Here is a 23,384-nt window from a genome sequence, read left to right as displayed (position 1 = left end):
CTAAGGGTGATGCCCAGAGAGAAGCCTGCACACGTTCAATCACACCTTGTGATTCCAAATCGTGTAATGTTTTTGCGACTTCATCACACAATGCGTGGGGAACATTGCGCGCTCTGAAAAGTTTTGGTTGCGCGTTTACTTTCAGTTCCAAATGTGCTTTATAGTTCTTAGCGCAACCGAGGCCCGGTGCAAAAATGTCTGCAAATTCTTCACATAGGCGAGAAACACTGGCTGAAGGCAGAGTCTGGTTCACTGACAGGACCTGATTTACTATAGACAAGTTAAACAACTGAAATAAATCGAAACCAAACAAGTTCACTGCAGCAGAAGTACGTAAAATGACACAAGTTTTGTTTGTCCTTTGTATGTTGCAAGAAGGCTGCACTGTCCTAACACAGCGAACCTGTGACCTGAATATGCAGTTAGCTTAACATTTGCGGCACGCAACGGAGGTGTGCCCAGCTCTTTGTACATGTCGTGATTGATCAGTGAAACTGCAGCTCCGGTATCGAGCTGGAATGGTATCACTTTGCCGTTAATGTCCAAGTCTACAAAAAGTGTATTGCCCTGTTGACGACAAGAGCGACTGTCTCGTGCAACGTGAACTGACACTGGTACAAAATCACTTGTGATATGACGGGATTTCCAGCGATGTCGACGCACACTATTTGTGGGACAAACACAGTCACTGGTAGAGAGAGTGGCACTGGGCGGAGTGGAATGAACTACATGAATTTCCATGGACGAAGGTTCACGAGCCTGAGTATTCTTGGTTTGATTCCGATTCCGGCGCGAAGCAAAGGGCTGGGAATGGTTGTGTGTGTCTGATCTGAGCTTTTTCTGGCAAACACTTTGAACATGTCCTTTTTTATTACAGAAAAAGCAAATAGCCTGGCGTGATGGGCAGTTCTCACGCGAATGTCTAGTAGCACTCCGTGGGCATGATTTTAGCACTGCATTTGCTTGTCTGCGCGGCACACGTGGCTGAGAGCCAGGCGGCCCTTGCGCGGCAGGGCGCGAGGGCTGTTTACTGTTCCGTGCAGCGCGCCCGGCGGGCCGGTTAATGTGACACACCGCTGGTGAAGTTTCAAATGATTCCTGAGCAAAGTCAAGTGTGTCCTGCCGATCCAATATGTCCATCACTTGTTGAAGGGAGGGACTGACTAGTTTCAAAATCTGTTCCCGTATACGAACATCAGAAACGTTCTGTGCAATTGCATCATGCACCATAGTATCTGAATAAGGGAGTCCACATTGACACTCAAAAGCACAATCCCTAGTAAGGCCTTGCAAGGTTGCAACCCACTCCCGATTTGTCTGACCGGCCGTACATTTTGTACGAAAGAAGGTATACCTTTTTGCAACTACATTGAATGATTCTTTGAAATATGCATCTAATGCAGACAAAATTTCGTCGTAGAATAAAGTTGCTACGTTGCGTTGGGGAAATAATTTCACTATCACACGGTACGTCTGGACGCCTACGGATGCTAACAAAAAAGGCTGCCGCTCGTTACTTTGAATTCTGTAGGCGGCGAGATGGAATCCAAATTGGCGTGACCACTCCATCCAGCTTTCCAGTGCAGCATCAAAAGGACGAAAAGTTGGTGCAACAGTGTGTTGTGGCTGCGGTAGCGGTGGAGCGGCGGCTGCCGCATCGTTTTGCATTGCATGTTGACCCTGGACGAGCTGTCCAAGGGCATCCAGTAAGGCCTGTGTCTGCTGATTCTGCAAGCGATAATATTCGGTCAGTACATCTGGAGATTGTGGCGAAGCCATTACACAAGTAAATCAGGGCAATATAGTTACGAACGCATAATTCTCGTCGCCAACTGTTGTGGACTGGCAAGACAGCCAATCCACTATGACAGGAAGCCGAAAGGCATGCGTTTAAGCTCACGCAGACTGGCGTGAGGTCTGGAAAATGACAAGGAATTGAGACTAGCAAAAAAGGTACGTAGCTTCTGGAATACTTAACTTTAATCCATAATTGGTGAACATCGGTCTGACTGTACATGCATCACAAGATAAATAGCAAATGATAATGGCGCCTTGCTAGGTCGTAGCAAATGACGTAGCTGAAGGCTATGCTCACTATCGTCTCGGCAAATGAGAGCGTAATTTGTCAGTGAACCATCGCTAGCAAAGTCGGCTGTACAACTGGGCGAGTGCTAGGAAATATCTCTAGACCTGCCGTGTGGCGGCACTCAGTCTGCAATCACTGATAGTGGCGACACACGGGTCCGACGTATACTAACGGACCGCGGCCGATTTAAAGGCTACCACCTACCAAGTGTGGTGTCTGGCGGTGACACCACACAGTGCTTATTAGGAATGCTATGCCTGTGAACTTCAGGGGCACTGGAATCTGTAACTTTGAATCCCACAATATTTTGGAGATATGTTGATGACACATTTGTTGTGTGGCCCCATGGTGAGGAGTAACCACCAGAATTTCTAAACCATCTAAATTCCATCCACAGTAAAATTCAGTTTACAATTTAAATTGAAAAGCTTCCATTTTTGGATGTTTTATATTATTGTAAAGATGATGGCACCTTGGGACTCACAGTTTATTGGAAGCCAACTTGTACGGATTTGTATTTACATGCAGATAACTGCCACTACCCTTACCAGGGAATGAGTGTTCTCAGAACTTTGGTTCACAAAGCACATATTGATGAGAGTAGTCTGCAGGATGAGTTTCTACTCTTAAAGGGAGTTCCTGAAGCAAATGGTTTTCTCCACAGTAGAGACAAGGCACTATGAAGAAAATCTAAGTTGGAAATAAGGAGTGGAAGAGACAGAGAGACATTTAAATCCAAGGCTTTCATGTCATATGTGGGAAGTCTGTCAGAACCATAGGTGAGATCCCCACCAAGCTCAATGTAAAGTGATTTTTCACTCTTCACTGAAGACAACCATACTTTTGGATTCCATCAAAGATGACTTGAAGTTCTGCAAGGCTAGGGTTTACAAGATCCTCTGCAAGTGTGGCCCCTTTTACATTGGGCAGGTGATTTGTAAAGTCAATGAAATATGCATGGAACACTGTAATACACCCAGCTCTTATGGCCCAATACATCAGTTGTGGGATAGCACGGCATTGACACTGGTCACTATGTGCAGTATGAAAAAACCAACTGAAATTCATTTGGTGAATAATAATAATAGAAGAGATAGCAGTTTCAACCTGGACAAATCATTGAATCTGCTGCTTCCTTTAGTAAACTCACAAAGATATTACTACAGTGCAGCTCACTGATATCCCAGCATGGGTAGACCACCTAGCCACGGGTTCAATGTATGCACTGTTTTTGCTACCTGCAAGCACTGTGGTGTGGTCCATTTTTTAAAAACACAGCACAAATGCTGTAGCTTCAGTATGTCATCTCATTCTGAAGATAGCTGTAACATACATGGCCAAGGAGGTAAAATAGGGTTTCTGCAGTTACATGCCTAAAATTTAATGGGCAAAAACACGTAGCCAAACTCATTTGAGGTATAGTGAAATAACAATTACAAAAAAAAACATTTTATTTCCATTGTATGATGCAACCAGCACGCAGAAGAAAACATTGGCACAGTATGTAAAGTTGAGTGTGCTACACTTTGCAATTGTGTTCCAAAATGTGAAGATGTTATGTTTTAATGGAACATGATATTGATACAATAACAGAACTGTTCATCATTAATATACAGGCCAAAAGTAGGGGCAACAGCAATACAGGCCAAAAGTAGTGGCAAGAGCAATAAGTATTCTTTTTCTTTCCCGAATAAATAGTGTCCAGAATGAGTCTACCACTCAACAGCAGTGAGTGCACCATTACTCAACTTCTTCATAGGTTTATGCTGTGTGTGGGGTTGGGACTTGAATGTGGAACTGTTCCTCTCACAGGCAATGTTGTTATTGACTGATGTATACAGTCAAAACCTGCCTTCACAACTTCAACAGCCTACATTCAATTTGCAGTCCATTACCATTTCAATCTCTTGGGAAGTTTTGAATGCATAGTAGGTTACCATTGTGAAAATTTTATATATAAGTATTGTGGCACTGAACTTCTAGTCATAAATTTTTGCAGGTGGAACAAGTGCTCAGCCATTACTGTTGAGAGTTCGACGGGCACTGGATTATCCTGATATGCCATTTCAATTACGTTACATTGGTCAACCTGAAATAGGTGAGCATGAGTTACAAATACTCTTGATGTTCTGTTGGAAAGAGTTTTGTTGTTGTATTTAATTTATAATTTACAGATAAATCAAGACCCACAATTGTGAGAAATAGCATAGATATAGGCACAAGCTCGTCTGTGGTTGAATTTCTAACTGAACTGGGCTGTAGAATGGATTTTGAGTACATTGTGAGAGGTTATATGTTCCGGAAAGGTCGCATGAAAATCACTGTATCCAAAATATTTAAGGTTAGTACCGTAAGTTTACTTATTTTATGTAAGCAACTGTTGTATTTGGCAGTGCCACATACTTGTGGAGGGTAATTATCATAGTGTCTGTACCAAACCATTTCGCACAAACATGCGTAAATAGCACACGAACTTACAAGTACACTTTCCCTGATACAGTGCAGCACTAAAACAATTAATGCACACTGATGGAGGGAGGGAGCAAGATAATCTACCTCAGGCAAACCGTAAATAGCAGGTTCTTGACCGTATCGGGCACCATAGAAGTTTCTGAGTATTTGGATTGTGTAATTTAAGTTGTTGCTATCTTGTTTTAATGACTTGGTGTCCTGGTGCATTATTTTTTGTGGTTTTGTTTGGCTGAAATGGACAGAAAATAAAAATAGTGGTTCTAAGAGGATAACTGAAAGAAATCACAGCAACTGAGAAAACTTGAATATCACTGGAATACAAGCTGATCCAAAAGTTAAGAAAAAAGTGACTATTCAAAAGAAAAGAAAGCATTGCTTTAATAATATTTATGGGCAAGGATTGGATTGTTCTTAGTCATCATTTCTCTTTTGCTTGTAATGTGTGTTATTTTGACACAAGAGGGTGCAAATCATGCCCCATTGGTGCATTTTTCTTTCATTGTCAGTTATCCTTGGTGTTCTAATATTGAACTTAGCTCAACTGAATCTCCAAACAGTTACTGTGTGATAGAATGCCACATCAACAGTTAATTTCAACAGCACATGGTCCGTGTCGTATTGCTCTGTAGTATTTTGTATCACCTACGAAAGGCAAAACTTTTAACATATAAAACAGAGCAGCACCAGTGTTATATTTCCCATCACTACAAAACAGGCAAAAGATCCAAATAAATATTGAAATACACTGGAGGAAATACAATAAAGGAAAAAAAACTGCAACACTCAGAAGGAGTTGTGCGACATAAAATCTATATCAAGTCTCTTAAGACTTCACACCAGTCACATAAACAACAAAGACACCATTATCAACACCTGACTGAGTTTGAATGTGGTCGTATAATAGGGTTACAAGAAGCTGGATGTTCCTTCTATGACCCTGCAGGAAGACTTGGCCGAAATGTAGCCACTGTACATGATTGCTGCCATTGGTGGTTACGAGAATGTCCAATTGCAAGAAGACTGGGCTCCAGATGGGCACTACCTAGAGGGAAGGCAACAATGTTTGACTTACGGGTGTGTCACTGCATCTGCAGCAGTGATTTGAGCAGCAGTTGGCAAAACAGTGACACAATGAACTGTTACAAATCAGTTACTTCAAGGACAGCTCCAAGCCAGACACCCTGTAGTGTGCATTCCGCTGACCCCAAAGCACTGCCATTTGTGACTTGTTTTAAGCAAGGACTCATTGGAGGGGAGGGTGAAGGTGTGTTGTGTTTTCTGATGAAAGCTGATTCTGCCTCTGTGCCAGTGATGGCCATGTGTTGGTGAGGAGTAGGCCAGTTGAGGGCCTGCAGCCAACCTGTCTGTGTTGTAGACACACTGGACCTACACCTTTAGTTATGGTCTGGGGTGCGATTTCATATGACAGCAGGATCACACTCGTGGTTATCCCAGATACGTCAGTCTGGTGATTAAATTTGCTGTTCTGCCATTCATAAACAGCATTCCACGGGGTGTTTTCCAATAGGGTAACAGTCACCTACATACCATTGTTGGAACCCAATATGCTCTACAGTGTGTCGGCATGTTGTCTTGGCCTGCTTGATCACCAGATCTGTCTCCAGTCGACAACATATGGGACGTTATTGGACAGTAACTCCAGCATCATCCGTTCCCGTATTGACCAACCACAACAGGCATGGAACTCCATCCCGCAAACTGACATGTGGAACCTGTATAACACAATGTATGTACATTGGTATGCTTACATTCAACATTCCGGCTGTTACACCAGTTGTTAATGTACCAGTATTTAACATTTGTAATAGCTTATCTTGTGCTTACATTAACCTGTGATCTTGCACCGTTAATCACCTGTTATGTTACCTAGACAAATGTATTCCCAAAATTTCATTACTCTACATTAAATATTTTTGGGTGTTGCGACTTTTTTTTACATCAGTGTACATGTGCATCTTTGAATGTTTGATAAAGATGAGGAAATAAGAAGTAAAAGGTACTTTTCTTAAAAGAAAAAGAATCATATGGCACTGTTAACTGAGACCTTTAGGATAGGTTCAGCCATCTAATTGGAAAACTTTTCTATCTTTGCGCACATTGGCACCTTTCCCTAGAGTAGATGACTGATAAGTCCCTGTGGAATTTTAGTCTCATGTTGTTGTTGTTGTTGTTGTTGTTGACGATGACGATGACGATGACGATAGAGAGAGGGGGGGGGGGGGGGGGTAATAACTCAATGCCAACACACGTCCAACTCCTCTCAAATAGCATCAAGGGACCTGCCAATCTTGTCATTTTTCATCTGATGAACAGATCACCACGTGCTCTCACTCCAGAAGACACTGCAGAGATGTTTGAAATTTAACATAGAACGCTGGTGCAACTTTGAGCACTGAGCTGCTTGTGAGTGAAATTTGTTTGGTTACAGAGGTGGGTGATGGAAAAGTCATAGGCTAATTAATGCATTACAAATACTTATGATAACATTTTCACACATATAAATTCATATCTGTTTGTATGGTATGTGATGAAGGAGTACAAACTATTCTGTGGGCACTACAGCAGCTGTCGGGTTGCTCTGTTTCAAACCCCACCATCTGAGCTGATTCCTAGTGTGCTTTGCAGTCAATAATGAAAGTGTACCCATTAAACAAAACTAGTGATGAGGTACAGTGTTTAAGATTCTAGACCTTTATTGGGTAGGAACCAGTAATCCCCAGCCTGATTCTTTAAAGAATCAATTTCCCATGTATAAAACATAATCTCTCACAAAATATGTGCCATACAATATGTAATTTTGCAGGTATGTTCAGTCGTATATATGGATACTGTCTGTAAAATGTGTTGCAAATAGAGTTAATAGTAAAGAAGTAATAAATTGAAATGTCTTGCCTGATGCTGCAGTTTTTCTGCATGAGCAACATAAATATACTAAGTTATAAACTTTTTCCATTTCATTTTTTTGTCAGGCACATCAGGGAGAAAAAGTTTCCTAAAACTCTGAAATTATGTGTAAAGTTTGTTGGAAGTCGCAAGTGCTCTCATTCTCAAATACTGGATGAATATAGTCTGGGTAATTTACATGTCTAAAGACATATACACAGTTTCGAACTGTAATACGGAACTTATTGTCCTAAATCTTTAATGTAAGATTATAACTCTTAATGCCTAGATCATGACTGAATTTAAAAAAAATTATAATTCTGTCAGTAACTCCCAGATTAGCGGTTTAGTAATATCAGGGTTGCCACAGGTTCTGGGGATGAGGGAATTCCAAACACATCATGGAAATAAAAAAAAAAAAAACACTGGAAAAATCTTGTTTTTGTTTCAGTAAATGAAATGGTTTGTTTACTGAGATGAGATGTCATGCATCGTCATTGGTTGGGTGCAGCTTAGTATGTTTGCCGCTTCGCTACTCCCCTCATTACTATTGCATGTTTGTGTGCACTCGTTTTCTGACTAGAGCTATGGCTGAAAATTTAGTTGTGAGAGTATGATTGTCTTTTTTGAGTGGCTGTCTGCAGCTTGGGAATCATCTTTACAGTGGGTTCCTACCTGTCCTCATTATTATGGATTCTCTGAGTATTTTAACACGTTATCTGTTGCGTGGATTGATCACCATCGTCTGATTTCATCAACATGCTGTCTGTGACATGTGAATAGCTGGCCACACAATTGGATTTCCTTGATGGGCCAAAACTACAGGCCATTTCTGGAGGTATCTGTAATGAATTTGGTCATCCAATCTGAAGCCCTTAGTTTTTCCACTCATGTGCAAGCCCTGTCCGTCAGATCTAATCTCTCCGAGCTGCCTGCAGGATGGGTCTGTCTGTGTGTGGCGTAATGCAGCGGATTTTCGTGGTTTATCCATGGACCCAGGACTGTGGTGCTCCTCAGCAGGCCAGAGGCCATGGGCGATGGATTTCAGGAATTGTGACTGTCTCACCACAACTGCATTGTACAGTGTGGTGTTTTATAGACATTTTATTTGTTCAAGTACATTTTGACACTTCAAAAGTAGTTTATATGTTAGAAAGTAAGGGCAATAAGAAGAATAAAATTGTGTCAGTTGCTGGTGGTTTGTATGCTGTGTACTCATATATTTCTCGAAAGAAAGATCACACAATACCTGTACAATAACAGATACAACGCAATGGGTAATAACTGACAATAGAACCAACATTTTATTGGTGGTCACCTACACGGTTGGTTTACACAGTTCTTCTGCTTTATACACTTCTTTCGAAAGGCTTACTTTTTTTTTGAGCTTATTTCTGAAATCAGTGAAGGTATTTTAAATCTGTCTTGCTATACCAAGGAAATGCATATTTTTGTCACCAAATGTGTTTTATTTTATTGAAATAAAATAACATCAGTGATCTTAATGAAACACACATGCCATTTGGCTTGCTTTCTCCATCTAAAAACAGTTCATTACTAAAGATGTTGATGTAGTACCTAAGATTTTTGCTCACATCAGTAAATGCCACCTGCTTGCAAGTTTTTTTAATGTATTTCCCAGTTTGCATTATTGTTTCTTATACTGTAGCTGCAAAGACAGATTGTGAGCTTATGTCTTAACTTACCCTTGAGATCTCAAAATTTGCCAGGGAAAAATGCTAAAACTTGTCTGGAAATCAGGGAATTTCACGTGGGTAAACTTGTGGCAACCCTGAATATATGAGGGCGGTTTGAAAAGTAACCTCTGTTTGGCTGGAAATAAAGGACTTGTCTTAAAAGATAAAAAGTGTTACATACATATTGAAACTACGCCTTTTTGCTATTTTTCAGGAAAAGCCACCATTTAAATTTAAGCATCTGTCATAGCATTTCACTAATTTACAAATTCCTTTTTCATAAAATTCTAATGCTTTTGTGTGTAGCCAGTGTTCCAAAAGCACGACACTGAAAATCAACATACTGTGATGTTTGTATTGAATGGCTCGCTTAAGTTTCTTCGAAATTTCACAGTAGACTTCTGAAGTGATAGTTGTTCCATGCTCCATAAATTCAACCAGGAAAGCTCCCTTAGCATCCCAAGAAACTGTAGCCATAATCTTCCTCGATGATAAAGTTTGATGAACTTTGTTCAGCTTGCATGGAGAATTGGCGTGGCCCCCAGCTATCGACAGTGGCTTCGTTTCTGTGTTTACTTGTGCCATCCTAGTTTCGTCACCAATCTCAATCGTCTTCAAAAATCCTTCTCCTTCCCTGTTTTGTTTTGGTGTTTACATGTGCCGCCCAAGTTTCATCACCAATTTCAATCCTCTTCAAACATCCTTCCCCTTCCCCATCATAGTGTAGTGTAATGCAGAGCCCATTTGTTTGGTTTTGTGGGCCTCTTGAGCAATTTAGGTAATCACTGAACACTGAAACTTCAGTATCCTAAATTATTGGTGATGGCCTCATACACAACTGTACAAAAATTTCAGGGAATTGTTCATCAATCAGATATGATGAATCTTCAATTTTCATAAACTGTTCATCAATTCTGCGGGCAAGATCATTAATCAGAACAGAAAGCTTACCACTCCTCTCTTCATCTTGTATGTTTATTAACCGCTACCCATTGCAGCACAACTTCACTCCTAAGGTTTGAACCATGTACAGTACACAGTTAGTGATGAATGTCTGCTGGTGAAATGTTTGGCCCTGAAAGAAATCTTATTACTACTCTACTCAAACTACACGTTTTGAGAGACTTTTTATTACAGTGTTCATGTTTTGAGGTTGTAACAAAAATGTGCCAAAGAATGAGGTTCATACTTTCACAGCTGGATGCTTACTGAATAAGAGAACTTGCAGATGTGACAATGGTGCCACTCTGTGCCAAATAGTGGTACCAGGCCAGAATGGCAGCTACTTTCCAAACCACCATCGTAGATGGGGTTCAGATCCCTGCTAGGCCCTGCAGATTGAGGCCTCCTGTGGTGTTCCTAACTCACCTAATGTGAATATTGGAATAGTTTTTTTTTTTTTTAAGAAAAGAGCAAAAACCAATTTCCTTCCCCATCCTTGTGCTCCACCAGTAATTATCTCACCAACTATGGTATCTTGAACCTTAACCTTTGTTCCTTTCAAGCATACAGAATTGTACCGAATACAGTACTTACAGATTCAAAGAAAGCTCTGGATAACAAATAACAGCACCAATTGCAAGTATATTTTCTGACATGAGACTGGTTTCAGCCACCAAGCCCATTTTTAAATGGTTATGAGCCTAATGTCATTGAGGTACATAGGCAGACTTATCAGCAACCACTTGAAAATGGTCTTAGTGGATAAATCTGGTTTTGGTGTGAGAAAATGAACTTGCCACTAATGCTGTTAGTTGTTTCCAAGTAATTACTACAGTTTTGGGCCCCAAACCATTATGCCCAACATGGGGGGGGGGGGGGGGGGGGGGAATCAAAGAAAGCACTTGTCATTCTACTGGGAGTCAGCACATGCTGGAATGAAAGAAAATGATTGGTAGCTTCATCATCAGAGAAGTCAGACATGTGCATGCCATGAAAATTGATGTTTCGCTGTCTCCAGTTGTCTGGCCATTGTTGTGTGATGTGAGATAAGAGGTGTGAGGAAGAATATGAAATTTTTGACAAGCTATGATTTGTTCTATTATTTCAGTTCCTATGAATGTGGCTGATAATAGTGGTTTGTGATATGTTCCATTCACCATCATTATGAAACAGGGAAAAATTGTTTAGTGATTTTAAAACTGGATTAAATGAACTTAGAAGCTTCAAGTATTTTTTTCTCTTTACTGTGGGTTTTGGGATTATTACAGGTGCAGGGAGTTCATTGACTGGTGATGAACTTCCAGTTGCAGTGATGCAGGAAAAATAGTTGTGAAGAAAATTATTGTAATGGTGATATCACTCAAGGACATCAAAGTGATGCTATGTACTGAATACTCAATGTCTGTCTTCAAGCCAGGACAGTTTCATCGTCAATGGTGCCTCACTCTTTGACAGTCAGATAATACAGTATGTCTGGAGAATGGTGTGAATAAATGCTGGGCAGGTTCCGTAAAGATACTGCTGCACATGTTTGTAAGATTGTCACTGGTGATAAAACAAAATCTCTCGATTGAATAGAGAATTTACAGGGCAGTGGACGATGTGGATCTTTCCTGATGAAAAGCTTCACAACATTGCACCTGTACACACTGCTTTTGTGACTCACTCTGTTGTGGCACCAGTTATTTATTACATGTTCATAAGCACACAACATCGTGAAACTACTGAGTACAGGCCACTTTGCAGCGTTGTAACAGGAGCGTGGCGATATTCTACACAGTGGTGGAAACTAGTTCGTTCACCTGACCGAAGAAGAGTACTAGTCGATAGGCACTGAAAAGTAACTTTGCTCTAGCAATCTCACACACAGGCGAAGTCGACGTGCACAACAATAAGAAAAGTCTGCTTTGCCATCTGACAGAATCTGTAAATATAGCATTGCCATCTAGGGAAGCATTGGTTGGATCAGAACGTGGCTTCAGCCGATTTGCACAGAATGAGAGCGAGCTCACAGCCACTTGTGCTTAAATCTCCTTCCTAGCTAGTCTCACGTGACTGGTCAGCCAGAGATGCTGTGTTGCTTTGCTGGCAGTATCCTCACAAGATGTAGACATCTTCCATCAATTCATCCAACAGGATTATAAAAAACTGTCAACTCATAGTTCATTTGCTGGATTCCTCAGGAGAGTTATGTGACATCTTGTTTACAGTCTGGACCTTTCATCCATGTGAATACCAGTATTTTCTGTTATCTATACTGATCCTCATTAAGCTTTTAATGCCAACATAATTCAACCTATACCTTTTGAAGAAAATTACTGGAAAACTATGCTAAAAACTTTAACATGAATTAAAAAAGTGTTTTGAATCTTTTGGCAAGTACTTTTTTATGTTTGCTATTTGCATAGATCTACAATGATCATTTTAATAAATCCAGATACCTGACTATAGAAAATGTCATTTCAGCATCCTGATAGTATTAATTAGGCTTTGCATAGGACATAAATTTTGGCATATTTTATTGGTGGAGAACCCATTTGCATGTGATTCTTAAATGACAGTATCAAGTATACCAAGATTTAACAGGATGTGAGTGCAGTAGAGCAGCTGCAGGGTTAGTTAGAGACGTGCCCTCTTTTTTAGTTGCTTATGAAATGAATGTGTAAAGGGTTTTAAAGTTCTCTGTGTAATCCACAACACTGTTCAAATTGTCTGCAAGTAGATTGTAATGTGAGTCAGAGTGTCTTTTTCAATTTTTTTGTTTCATTGACTATGCATGTATGTTATTATGTTACCCATTTGGTTATGTGATGATTATTTCTTTTAATATACACTCCTTTAAAAGCACTGGTTAATATCTTCATTTATCATGCCATTTTTTGGCTTTCATTTTTGTTTATTTTAACTACAGAAGTTCCTAGACTCCAAAGATTCAAATCTTGTGCATCCTTTCCCAAATCATCACCAGCATAATTATTTATTGTATGAAGAATATTTGTGGTTTTTTAATCCATGGATTTTTTGTGCTATTAACTGATGAACTTTTACATGTCCATAATAAATATCTTTAAAGAATTCCATTATTAAAACAGTTAGTTTCAGCTTAAGCCAATGTTGCTCTTGTTTTAATTCTGCAATCCAGTCGTCACAGTGGCATCACCCGAATTCCCCTTCTGCCAAAAAATTCACCCTTCTGCCAAAAAATTCACCCTTCTGCCAAAACATTCAAAGTCACAATTTTGGGCAAAAATAGTATCCTCAGTGTTTTGGGACTGAAAAGGCATCATTTTGGTTGAATTTATGGCTCAGGGGGAGACCGTTAATGCACAACAATATTGTGAGATCCAAAAAAAATCTCAAAAGAAGTGTTCAAAACAAAAGGAGATTTATGCTGATGAGAAGAGAGAGTGCTTTTTGCATGTAAATGTGTGTCCCCACACAGCCTTAACCACCAAGGTACTCTTAGACTCATTTGATAGGAATGTTGTGAATGACCTATCCATTCCCCTGATATGGCACCTTTGTGCAGGCACACATGAGTGGAATTAAATTTTCAACCAATGAGCAGATGCAGAAAGAGATCCAGAAGTGGGGGAAGGAGCTGGCTGCAGAGTTCTTCAAGGAGGGCCTAAAGAAGCTTGTGCCATGCTGCACCACATGCACTATAGTTAAAAAGTGTATCAACAATATCCTGTAATGTTTTCAGATATGCTTTTTCTAAATTCTGAACATGCCTTGTATTCTTAAGTATTCAAGATTCATTACTTCAGTGAGTGATGGCTATCTCATATTTCAAGGAGGATATTTTTGTGTATGTGAAATAGATGTTTTGATGATAGGATCTTTGGATATTACATTATCAGTGTCTGGTGGCATCTTTTTTGTTGAGAGTTATAGAATAAGAAATATATATCACGAATGACAAAATTTCTGATAAATTGTGATACTGAGTGTAACCACCTATCCCTGTGTATCAGAAAGATGTATTACTTATATTTATTACATTTTGTCTCATTTACTTGTCACTTTCAGAAATCTTTGGAACATTAATGTAACAGTATGTTTTTCCTTCTTTACTTTAGGTTGGCCAAGGGAAGACGTTAGAAAGTGTAGAACCTATGTCACAATCATATCTTGTAGAGCTTAGTGTTTTGGCTCCTGCTGGACAAGAAGCCATTGCAGAAGATATGCGGAGTTTTGCTGAACAGTTACGGCCCCTTGTTCAGCTTGAGAAACTGGATTACAAAAGACTACAACATTTACCATGAAGTGGTTTACTTTTGGTTACAGGGTTATCACAGTAAGATATGTTGATAAAATGATGTTAATTGACTGTCTAATTTGTCTCCTGAAAAATGGTGTGCCATAATATTTGTGATGATAATGTATCACTATACTTTTTTTTTTAACTTAGTAGTCTTCAAGCTTGTGTGGAAGGTTTTTAACATGTGTGATGTCCTGCAAGTTCTCTTCTATCTTTCAAAATTCACTGAAGTTCTCTTGCGTACCTTGCAGGATTAGCACTACTGGAAGAAAGGATACTCTGAAATGATGACTTAGCATCAGCTTAGGGGATTATTTCCAAAATGACTTTTTTCACTCCCCAGCAAAATGTGTGCGACCTTTATATCCACATGCTTGCACGGTGCTTAATTTCCAAACACTAAATTCATAGTTTTTTCAGGTCTGTAACCAGCCCTTGTTTTCCATGGTTCATTTTACTGTAATGCTTTGTTGTGTTTATCACAATTGGGTAATTTTTAAACTGATGATTCAGTTGAATTGTACTGCTTTTGAAAGTTTATCTTACTGCGTGTGTAGTGATAGGTTTCATCTGTATGTCCGGCTGGAAATTTCCGTACATTTTTTTGGTAAAATGTAACTGCAGGTGATATTGTCATGTAGAAGAAGGTGTGATTAGATGAAAGATGAACACTTAACTTCACTGAATGAAGGTTTATTCAGCATTGCACATACAACAGTGCGATCAGAACACACAGTATATATACAGCTACAGAACATTCCAGTACAATGATTCTTGACATTTGTGAACACTTCTAGAATGCACTCAGACTGAATATAGAAATTAAAATTGTACAGTCTAGGTGAGTTTTGAACTCGCGTCCCTCCATACGACAGTTTAGTATCATAACTACTAAACCACGGTGCTACTCAGCTTCTTCTGCGACATTGCTCCCTCCTTAAGTGAACAGCATCTCTGTGTTACGTCCTCCTAGTCCGGGAACGAGTCATCGGTCCTGCATACTCCAACTCCTGATGACTGATTCTCGTCCTGACGGTGATCTTCTTAGAACTTTTTTCGCCGCTATGCTCTTTGTCACCTTTCCACTTGTTGCCTGTCACTGGAACTTTAAATTTAACCTGGGTTGCAGGATCCTGATAGGGCTTCATTTGAAGGACATGGACCGTATCTCTGATCTTTCGTTATCTTGTGTCGGGCTTGAAATCTTCAACTTCATAAGTAACATCAGTCAACTGTCTTATAACCTTATAAGGTCCAAAGTAGTGGCTGAGGAGCTTCTCAGAGAGACCAACCTTCCGAACAGGAGTGAAGATCCAGACGAAGTCACCACGCTGGTAGATAACAGGATGGTGGCTCGCATCATACCTTCAGTGATCATTTTCTTGAGCCTGCAGTGTGCGGAGTCGAGCTAACTGCCGAGCTTCCTCAGCTCTGGTTAACACATGGCCAAAGTAGTTGTCGTCCACGTCATCAGGATGTAACGGAAACACAGTGTCCATCATTGTAGTCACCTCACGCCCATGCACCAGGAAAAATGGCATAAATCCTGTGGTGTCTTGTTTGGCAGAGTTGTAGGCAAATGTCACGAAAGGTAGCACCTCATCCCAGTTGCTCTGCTCAACATTGACGAAGATTGATAGCATGTTGGCCAAGGTCTTATTAAGGCATTCATTAAGTCCATTAGTTTGTGGCTGGTAGGCAGTCATCATGTGATGAGTAATGTTGCAACGACAGTTTCTCTGTCACAAGATTTGATTGAAAAACTTTCCCTCGATCCATAATTAATGACCTTGGGGCATCGTTTTTTAATACAATGTCGTCCATGATGAATTTGGCTACCTCAGATGCTTCGGCTGTTCTCATGGCTTTTGTAATGGCATAGCGTGGCAGATAATCAGTGCAAACAATAATCTATCTATTGCCTTTAGCAGACATTGGAAATCATCTGAGGAGGTCAATTCCAACACACTGGAAAGGCGTTTCGGCTGGTGAAATTGGTACGAGTCGGCCAGGTGGTTTCTGAGGAACTGCTTTTCTCCTCGGGCACTCTCAACATAGTGATGGACACGTCTAAATAAACCTGGCCAAAAAAAAAAAATCTCTTGTGGATTCTATCATATGTCTTAATAAATCCCAAATGTCCGGCCTCAGGTGTGTCATGTAATTTCTGTAGAACTTCTAATCGCATGTGTTTAGGAATCACTGATATCCACCCCTTTCCAAACAGATCAAAGTTTTTTGTACGAAGTAATCCATTAACTACCTGTCCTTTCACATCTTCTGACCAATTTAAGGCATGCATAATTTGAGATATCTTGGTGTCCTACTTCTGCTCAGCAGAGAGATCCGGGAGTGCAGTGAGACAGTTACTATCTTCATCAAAGTCTTGATGGTCTTGCACAGGGTTTCTTGAGAGAGAATCAGCCACTTGGTGTTTTCTTCCACTTTTGTACACTATGGTAATAAGACATAGTGCCCACCTGGCAAGTCATCCTGGTGGATCCTAAAGACCTGTCAAACAGCAAAGTGAGTGATGGTCTGTAACAACTGTGAATGGCCTTCCATAGACATACTGTCGAAATTTGCACATGGCCCAGATTACAGCAAGACATTCTCTTTTTGTAGTTGAGTAGTGTCTCTTGGCTTTTGTAAGTGTCCTAGAGGCATAGGCTATAACCTTCTCTTTCCCATCTGAAATTTGCACCAAAACAGCACCAACCCTATACCCGATGGCATCTGTGTGTAGTTTAGGTACTCTCTCATCATACAGACCAAGTACAGGGTAAGTCATCAGAACTTTTCGCGGCCCATCGAGAGAATCTTGTTGAGCACCACCCCAGATAAATTTAGCATCAGCTTTTAACAACTCATGGAGTGGCCTGTCTTTTATACAAAAATCTTTGATAAAACGGCGGTAATAAGAACACAATCTGAGGAAGCTTCTCACATCTCTAATACTTTTAGGAATAGGAAATTCTTTTATAGATCTCACCTTTTCTGGGTCTGGGCACACACCTTCATTTGACACAAGGTGTCCAAGTATTTTGATTTCTTTTGCTCCAAAGGCACACTTTCTTGTATTAATTTTCAGTCTGCCTTGTTGGAGACACTTAAGAACGGCCCTCAGTTTTTTTATATGTTCATCAAATGTCTCTGAGATCACTATAATGTCATCTAAATAACAAAGACACGTCATCCATTTCAGCTGCCTTAGCAGATTATCCATCATCTGTTCAAAAGTTGCTGGTGCATTACACAAACCAAACGGCATCACCTTAAACTCATACAGGCCCTCAGGGGTGATGAATGGAGTTTTCTCACGATGAGCCTCATCTACTTTGATTTGCCAGTATACCGAGTACATGTCCATGGCTGAGAAAAACTTAGCCTCCTTCAGACAGTCTAGTGTATCGTCAATTCGTGGAAGAGGGTGAACTCCCTTTTTAGTTATCTTATTAAGCTTCCTGTAATCAACACAAAAGTACCAACTGCAATCCTTCCTGATGAGGACAACTGGTGATGACCGTAGGCCCTGCAAAGGCTGAATGATGTCATTGTTCATCTTTTTCTCCACCTTGTCGCAAATTATTCGACGTTCCATTGCTGACACGCGGTATGCTCTCTGGCTTATTGGTTGATGGTCTCCAGTGCTAATATGATGCTTCACCATCAATTTGTCTAATTTGCTCTTCACCTGTGGATTGAAGTATTCAGAGAACTCTTGAAGAATGGCAAGTAGCTTTTCATAGTGAAATCTGGTGATAGTCGAGCTAGACGATCTCGTCTCGTAGTGGTAGCGCTAATTTCGCCCACAGACTCGGCATGGGCGGTTTCTTTGACACTCAGCTGTTCTTCAATTAACGGCTCAGCATTTGCTACGCACATGTGTCTTGGAAAGATCTGCAGTTCTTGGTGACAGTTAACTATCCACAATTCACTGAATCCATTCTTAAACGAGACGACAGAGGCTGGGATGACCAAGTTATTCTTCAGTGGTATGCTTCTCTTACATTCCACCACAAGATCCATGGGTTGATACATGACATGACATGTGACAGTTACCTTTCTAGTGCTGACTGCAGAAATAATCACTTCATCCAGCACACAGTCTCCACACACTCGGATGCGCATCTTCCTGTCCACAGTATCTCATCTCGTCTAGCATAGTCTTCGAATGACCACAATCTATAATTGCCTGAGAAGCTTTCAAAAAGTCCTATCTGAGAATGACGTCATGACTACACTCTTGTAAGATGATGAATTCTAAGGGCTGTGTATGGCCACTTATACCTACACGAATGGTACATCTTCCTGTAGGTTTCACATATTTCCCATTAGCCACATTCAGCAGAGATATTTTGCTGTCGACGAATACGGTTTTCTGCAACTGGTGACGGTATTTCTGTGGAATGACTGAATATGATGCTCCAGAGTCCACAAGAGCTTGGGCTGGTCGGCCACAGCCCATCAAGAGGATATCGACTTAAATTTCCTATCATTTTTGTAGTGATCGAAGGTGGTGGATTTTTATCTTCAGCGGACTCACCTTCAAGGAAGGTCACACCCTTTAGTTGTCCAGGTTGCAGTGGCTAGGTGATCGGCTGGAGCTTCTAAACGGCGATGGAGACCTTGGTCAGCATGTTGGGGAGCGTCCTCTCCAGCGGCTAGCTTATGGCAATGGTGACCTGTGTTGTCCTGCACCCACATCTTCTTGTTCATCTTCGTCGTCCTGGAGTTGGTGTCGGCTAAGATCGGTCTGCTGTCTTCTGGCGTGGGTGTCATCAAATATCTGCCACCTTTCTCAACAATAGTGCAGCACATGTCCCGGTTGTCCACAGTGGAAACATACTGGTTGGTTATCCTAGGTCCTCCAGACGTCAGTCTTCGTTGGTGCCCAAACAGGTTCCTCATGTGGCATTGTAGGATTGTAACTCTACCTGGGTCTCAACTTTTTCACCGTTTTAAGGGGAAGTGAAGGATGAGGGATTGGGTTCAATGTCTGTTCCACTTCCTTCCTTATGACCTCTTGAAGCATCTCAGTATTTTGCTCGCCGTGCAATCCAAGTGCCTTCTGAACTTCCTCTCTCACTGCCTGACGAAGAACACTTGCGAAATAAGTTGCTTCCTCCGTCACAGACATCGATGTGATGTTTGGAAGCCATTCAAACTTCTTGCGTGTAATTCTTTTTTGATGTATTGTCTCAATATATAGGCACCATTTTATGAAGTTGTCTGCTGTCGAAACATCCTTCAGGAGTAGGGCTTGATACATGGCCTCAGCAACACCCTTCATGAGATGTGCAACCTTATATTCCTCCTTCATTCTAGGTTCCACTATTTTACACAGCTCCAAGACGTCTTGAATGTAGGATGCTGTAGTTTCTCCTGGACACTGTGCCCTGCACTTTAATTTAGCTCCAGCCTTGCACTTCTGTCATTGTGTGTCACCAAAATACTTGCGCAGTTCTGCCTGTAATGCTTCCCAGCTTGTGCACTTCTCCTCGTTGTTCTCATACCATTGCTTGGCAGTGCCCTCCAAGTAGAAAAATACATTAGCCAAACACACGGTGTCATCCCATTTGTTAAATCTGGCTGTACGCTCATATAACTTCATCCATTTGTTTGGTTCTTGGCCATCATCACCAGAGAACCCGGAAGGATGTCTCATGTGGTGGCATACAGTTGCTGTCATCGTAATGTCCTCTTCTTCTTCTTCTGTCTCCGATAGATTGCGATCTGTGGATAGATTGCGATCTGTGGAATATGGCTCGAACTTGGGTTTCTCACCTCTGGGTTGGCTCAACTTCCAGTCTCACAGGCTAGTGCATTGCACATTACGATTCAAGAGTAGATCCAATAGAAATGAAATATTGTCACAGAAGAAGCTGGGTAGCACTGTGGTGCAGTGGTTATGATACTAAACTGTTGCATGGAGGATCGTGAGTTCAAAACTCACCTAGACTGTACAATTTTAATTTCTATATTTGCCATTTGGCAGCTCTGTCATGGCCTGATGGGAGCTATTATGTCATCGATAATGTGCGCTGTCACAAATTCCAATACCCAACATCTCCATCAGAATAATGTCATGTAGAAGAAGGTGTAATTAGATGAATGACGAACACTAACTTCACTTAGTGAAGGTTTATTCAGCACTTGCACATACTAGAGCGCTGAGCGAACTGCCTCCAGCCAGAACACAAACAGTATATATACAGCTACAGAACATTCCACCACAATGATTCTTGACATTTATGGATACTTCTAGAATGTACTTGAACCAAATATAGAAATTAAAATTGTACAGTCTAGGTGAGTTTTGAACTCACGATGCTCCATGCAACAGTTCAGTATCATAACCACTACACCACAGTGCTACCCAGCTTCTTCTGTGACAATATTTCATTTCTATTGGATCTACTCTTGAATCGTAATGTGCAGTGCACTAGCCTGTGAGACTGGAAGTTGAGCCAACCCAGATCAAAACCATGTCATGGACCATTGTTCTGGTACACCAGACAATCTGAGTGTGGTGTTTAGATGGTTTGTCATACTTTTTTTAGGTGAAAGCTGGCCTGATCCCCAATCTCTGCATTGGAAAATACAATACACACAGTTGAAATACAATAATGCATAGAGCTAAGTTTACACATAACATTAACACACAGAGTAAAGATTACACTGTTGCCAGACAGATCGTACACATGGCTTTCCTGGCATGGTAAAGCATCTCTGTGGCAACAGAAAGGGTATCATCCAGCCACAATGTTAAATAAAAATTATTTTAACAAATCATTAAGCAAGCAAACTTAGTTGTTACAAAGCTTCTGTGGATACTAGGAAAGAGAGAGAGAGAGATTGATTTTGATTTCTACTTCCTTTTTATTGGATTCAAAAGAAAGAAAATGCCCCAGAGTGAGTAGACACGTGGCTCAAAAAATTCAGAACTATTTAGAACCAAACAATTGACACAATTAGAAACACAAATTAGCATCTCTTTTGTTTTGTAGTACTTCTTAAACTCCTGTTTGTCACTTAATTAGTAAAATTTACAATAAATTATGTTTTTGTTTCAAAATGTGGTTTAGAACTCAGATTATTCAGTTGAATTTCAAAAGTACATGACAATCATATTTCACCAGGCCAGAGATAATTCCATCAAGAATGGAAATGAAAGGAGTATTTCCATAATTATGACTGATTACCTTTTTTTCCCTTTCAGCTAGCTTTTTCATTCATGTATTAACTCACAAATCATTGAACCACACAAAAAAAGAGATCACTCAGTTTCACTTTCACACTGAAGAGCCAAAGAAACTGGTACACCTGCCTAATATCATCTAGGGCCCCTGCGAGCACACAGAAGTGCCGCAATGTGACGTGGCATGGACTCGACTAATGTCTGAAGTAGTGCTGGTGGGAACTGACACCATAAATCCTGCACAAGTGTCCATAAATCCCTAAGAGTAGAGTACAATGGGGTGGAACTGTCTTCTGAACAGCAAGTTGCAAGGTACCCCAGATATTCACAATAATTTTTATGTCTGGGGAGTTTGGTGGCCAATGGAAGTATTTAAACTTAGAATAGCATTCCTGGAGCCACTCTGTAGCAAATCTGGATGTGTGGGGTGTCACATTGTCCTCCTAGAATTGCCCCAGTCAGTCGGATTGCACAATGGACATGAATGGAAGGAAGTGATCATACAGTATGCTTAAATACGTGTCACTTCTGCTGACATGTGGGGTCCATGGATTCATGATGTTGTCTCCATATTCATACACAACCAGGCATCATGTTTCCAGTTATTAACAGTGCAATATTAGTGTTGATGGGCCCAGGCAAGGAGTAGGGCTTTGAGTTGTGCAGTCATCAAAAGTACAAGAGTGGGCCTTCAGCTCCGAAAGCCAATAATGATGATATTTCATTGAATGGTTCAGACGGTAACACTTGCTGATGGCCCAGCATTGAAATCTGTAGCAATTTGCAGAAGGGTTGCTCTTCTATCACGTTTAACGATTCTCTTCAGTCATCGTTGATCCTGTTCTTGCAGGATCTTTTCCTGGCCACAGCGATGTCAGAGATTTGATGTTTTACTGGATTCCTGATATTCACAGTACACTAGTGAAATGGTAATACAGGAAAATCCCCGGTTCATCGCTACCTCAGAGTTGCTGTGTTCCGTTGCTTGTGCACCAACTATAACACCACGTTCAAACTCACTTAAATCTTGATAACCTGCCGTGTAGCAGCAGTAACCGATCTAGCAACTGCGCCAGACACTAGTCGTCTTACACAAGCCGACTGTTGCACCGTATTCTGCCTGTTTACATATTTCTATATTTGAATAGGCATGCGTATACTGGTTTCTTTGGTGCTTTAGTGTATATTCTCTTCAGAAATGTCACACCACTGTGCAAGTCACAATATATTTAATTCATTACAACTTCTGTTTTTTATATTAACTTACTTTTTTCATTTTTAATAGGAGAGGATACCTTGACAAAACAGCTGCCATCTTCTCGTGGTTGCTGGCTGTTGAATTCAAGATTGCGGCATGTGGCACACGGTAGCTCAGCAAAAAATGCAGAAGACAATTTTGCAGTTTCATGACACCCATCAAATCTTGTGTCAAGCAAAGGAAAGTACATTGAAATAAATAAACATTGTAAATATTTTAAAATATGGCAGTTCATTTGTTGTTGCTCAGGTAGAAAAGATACCAGTGTTATCAGCTCTAATTTGTTACGGTACTTTTTGCAGAAATAAATTCTGTACCTTAACTCATTCCACCTCTGTCTCTTCGTTATCATCACAGTGTCATCATGCAATACTTTCTTCTCTTTCATTTCAACCCCTATATCTTTTAGAAACAGGTTAAACAGCTATGGCCTTATTACCAACCCTGTGACACATTATTTGATGGCTTTTACTTCTGACTGGTATATATTCCCTATTGACACATAGTGTTTCTTATTACTAAAATTTGATTTACCCATTCTCCTGTCTGCCCTTGAAAGT

General features: G+C 40.6%; 1 protein-coding gene across 2 annotated transcripts in view; it reads left to right on the top strand.

Annotated features, from left to right (window-relative positions):
* The window catches only part of LOC126483899 (mediator of RNA polymerase II transcription subunit 18), a 50,861-nt gene extending 27,706 nt beyond the window's left edge, over positions 1-23,155 (top strand). Inside the window, exons 3-6 of one of the 2 annotated variants that reach the window (XM_050107167.1) lie at positions 4,086-4,184; positions 4,261-4,427; positions 14,184-14,392; positions 22,852-23,155. In XM_050107167.1, the coding sequence (XP_049963124.1) occupies positions 4,086-4,184; positions 4,261-4,427; positions 14,184-14,369 (452 nt within the window). In that variant the 3' untranslated portion in view covers positions 14,370-14,392; positions 22,852-23,155. Of the gene's footprint in view, positions 1-4,085; positions 4,185-4,260; positions 4,428-14,183; positions 14,402-22,851 lie in introns of both variants that reach the window. The other variant, XM_050107166.1, reaches the window with a different exon arrangement.
* The last annotated feature ends 229 nt before the right edge of the window (positions 23,156-23,384 follow it).

Source organism: Schistocerca serialis, chromosome 6, assembly GCF_023864345.2.
Source record: "Schistocerca serialis cubense isolate TAMUIC-IGC-003099 chromosome 6, iqSchSeri2.2, whole genome shotgun sequence".
NCBI classification, from domain to species: domain Eukaryota; kingdom Metazoa; phylum Arthropoda; class Insecta; order Orthoptera; family Acrididae; genus Schistocerca; species Schistocerca serialis.
Note: the sequence above shows the minus strand (reverse complement) of the source record. Positions and strands in the feature narration are given on the sequence as shown.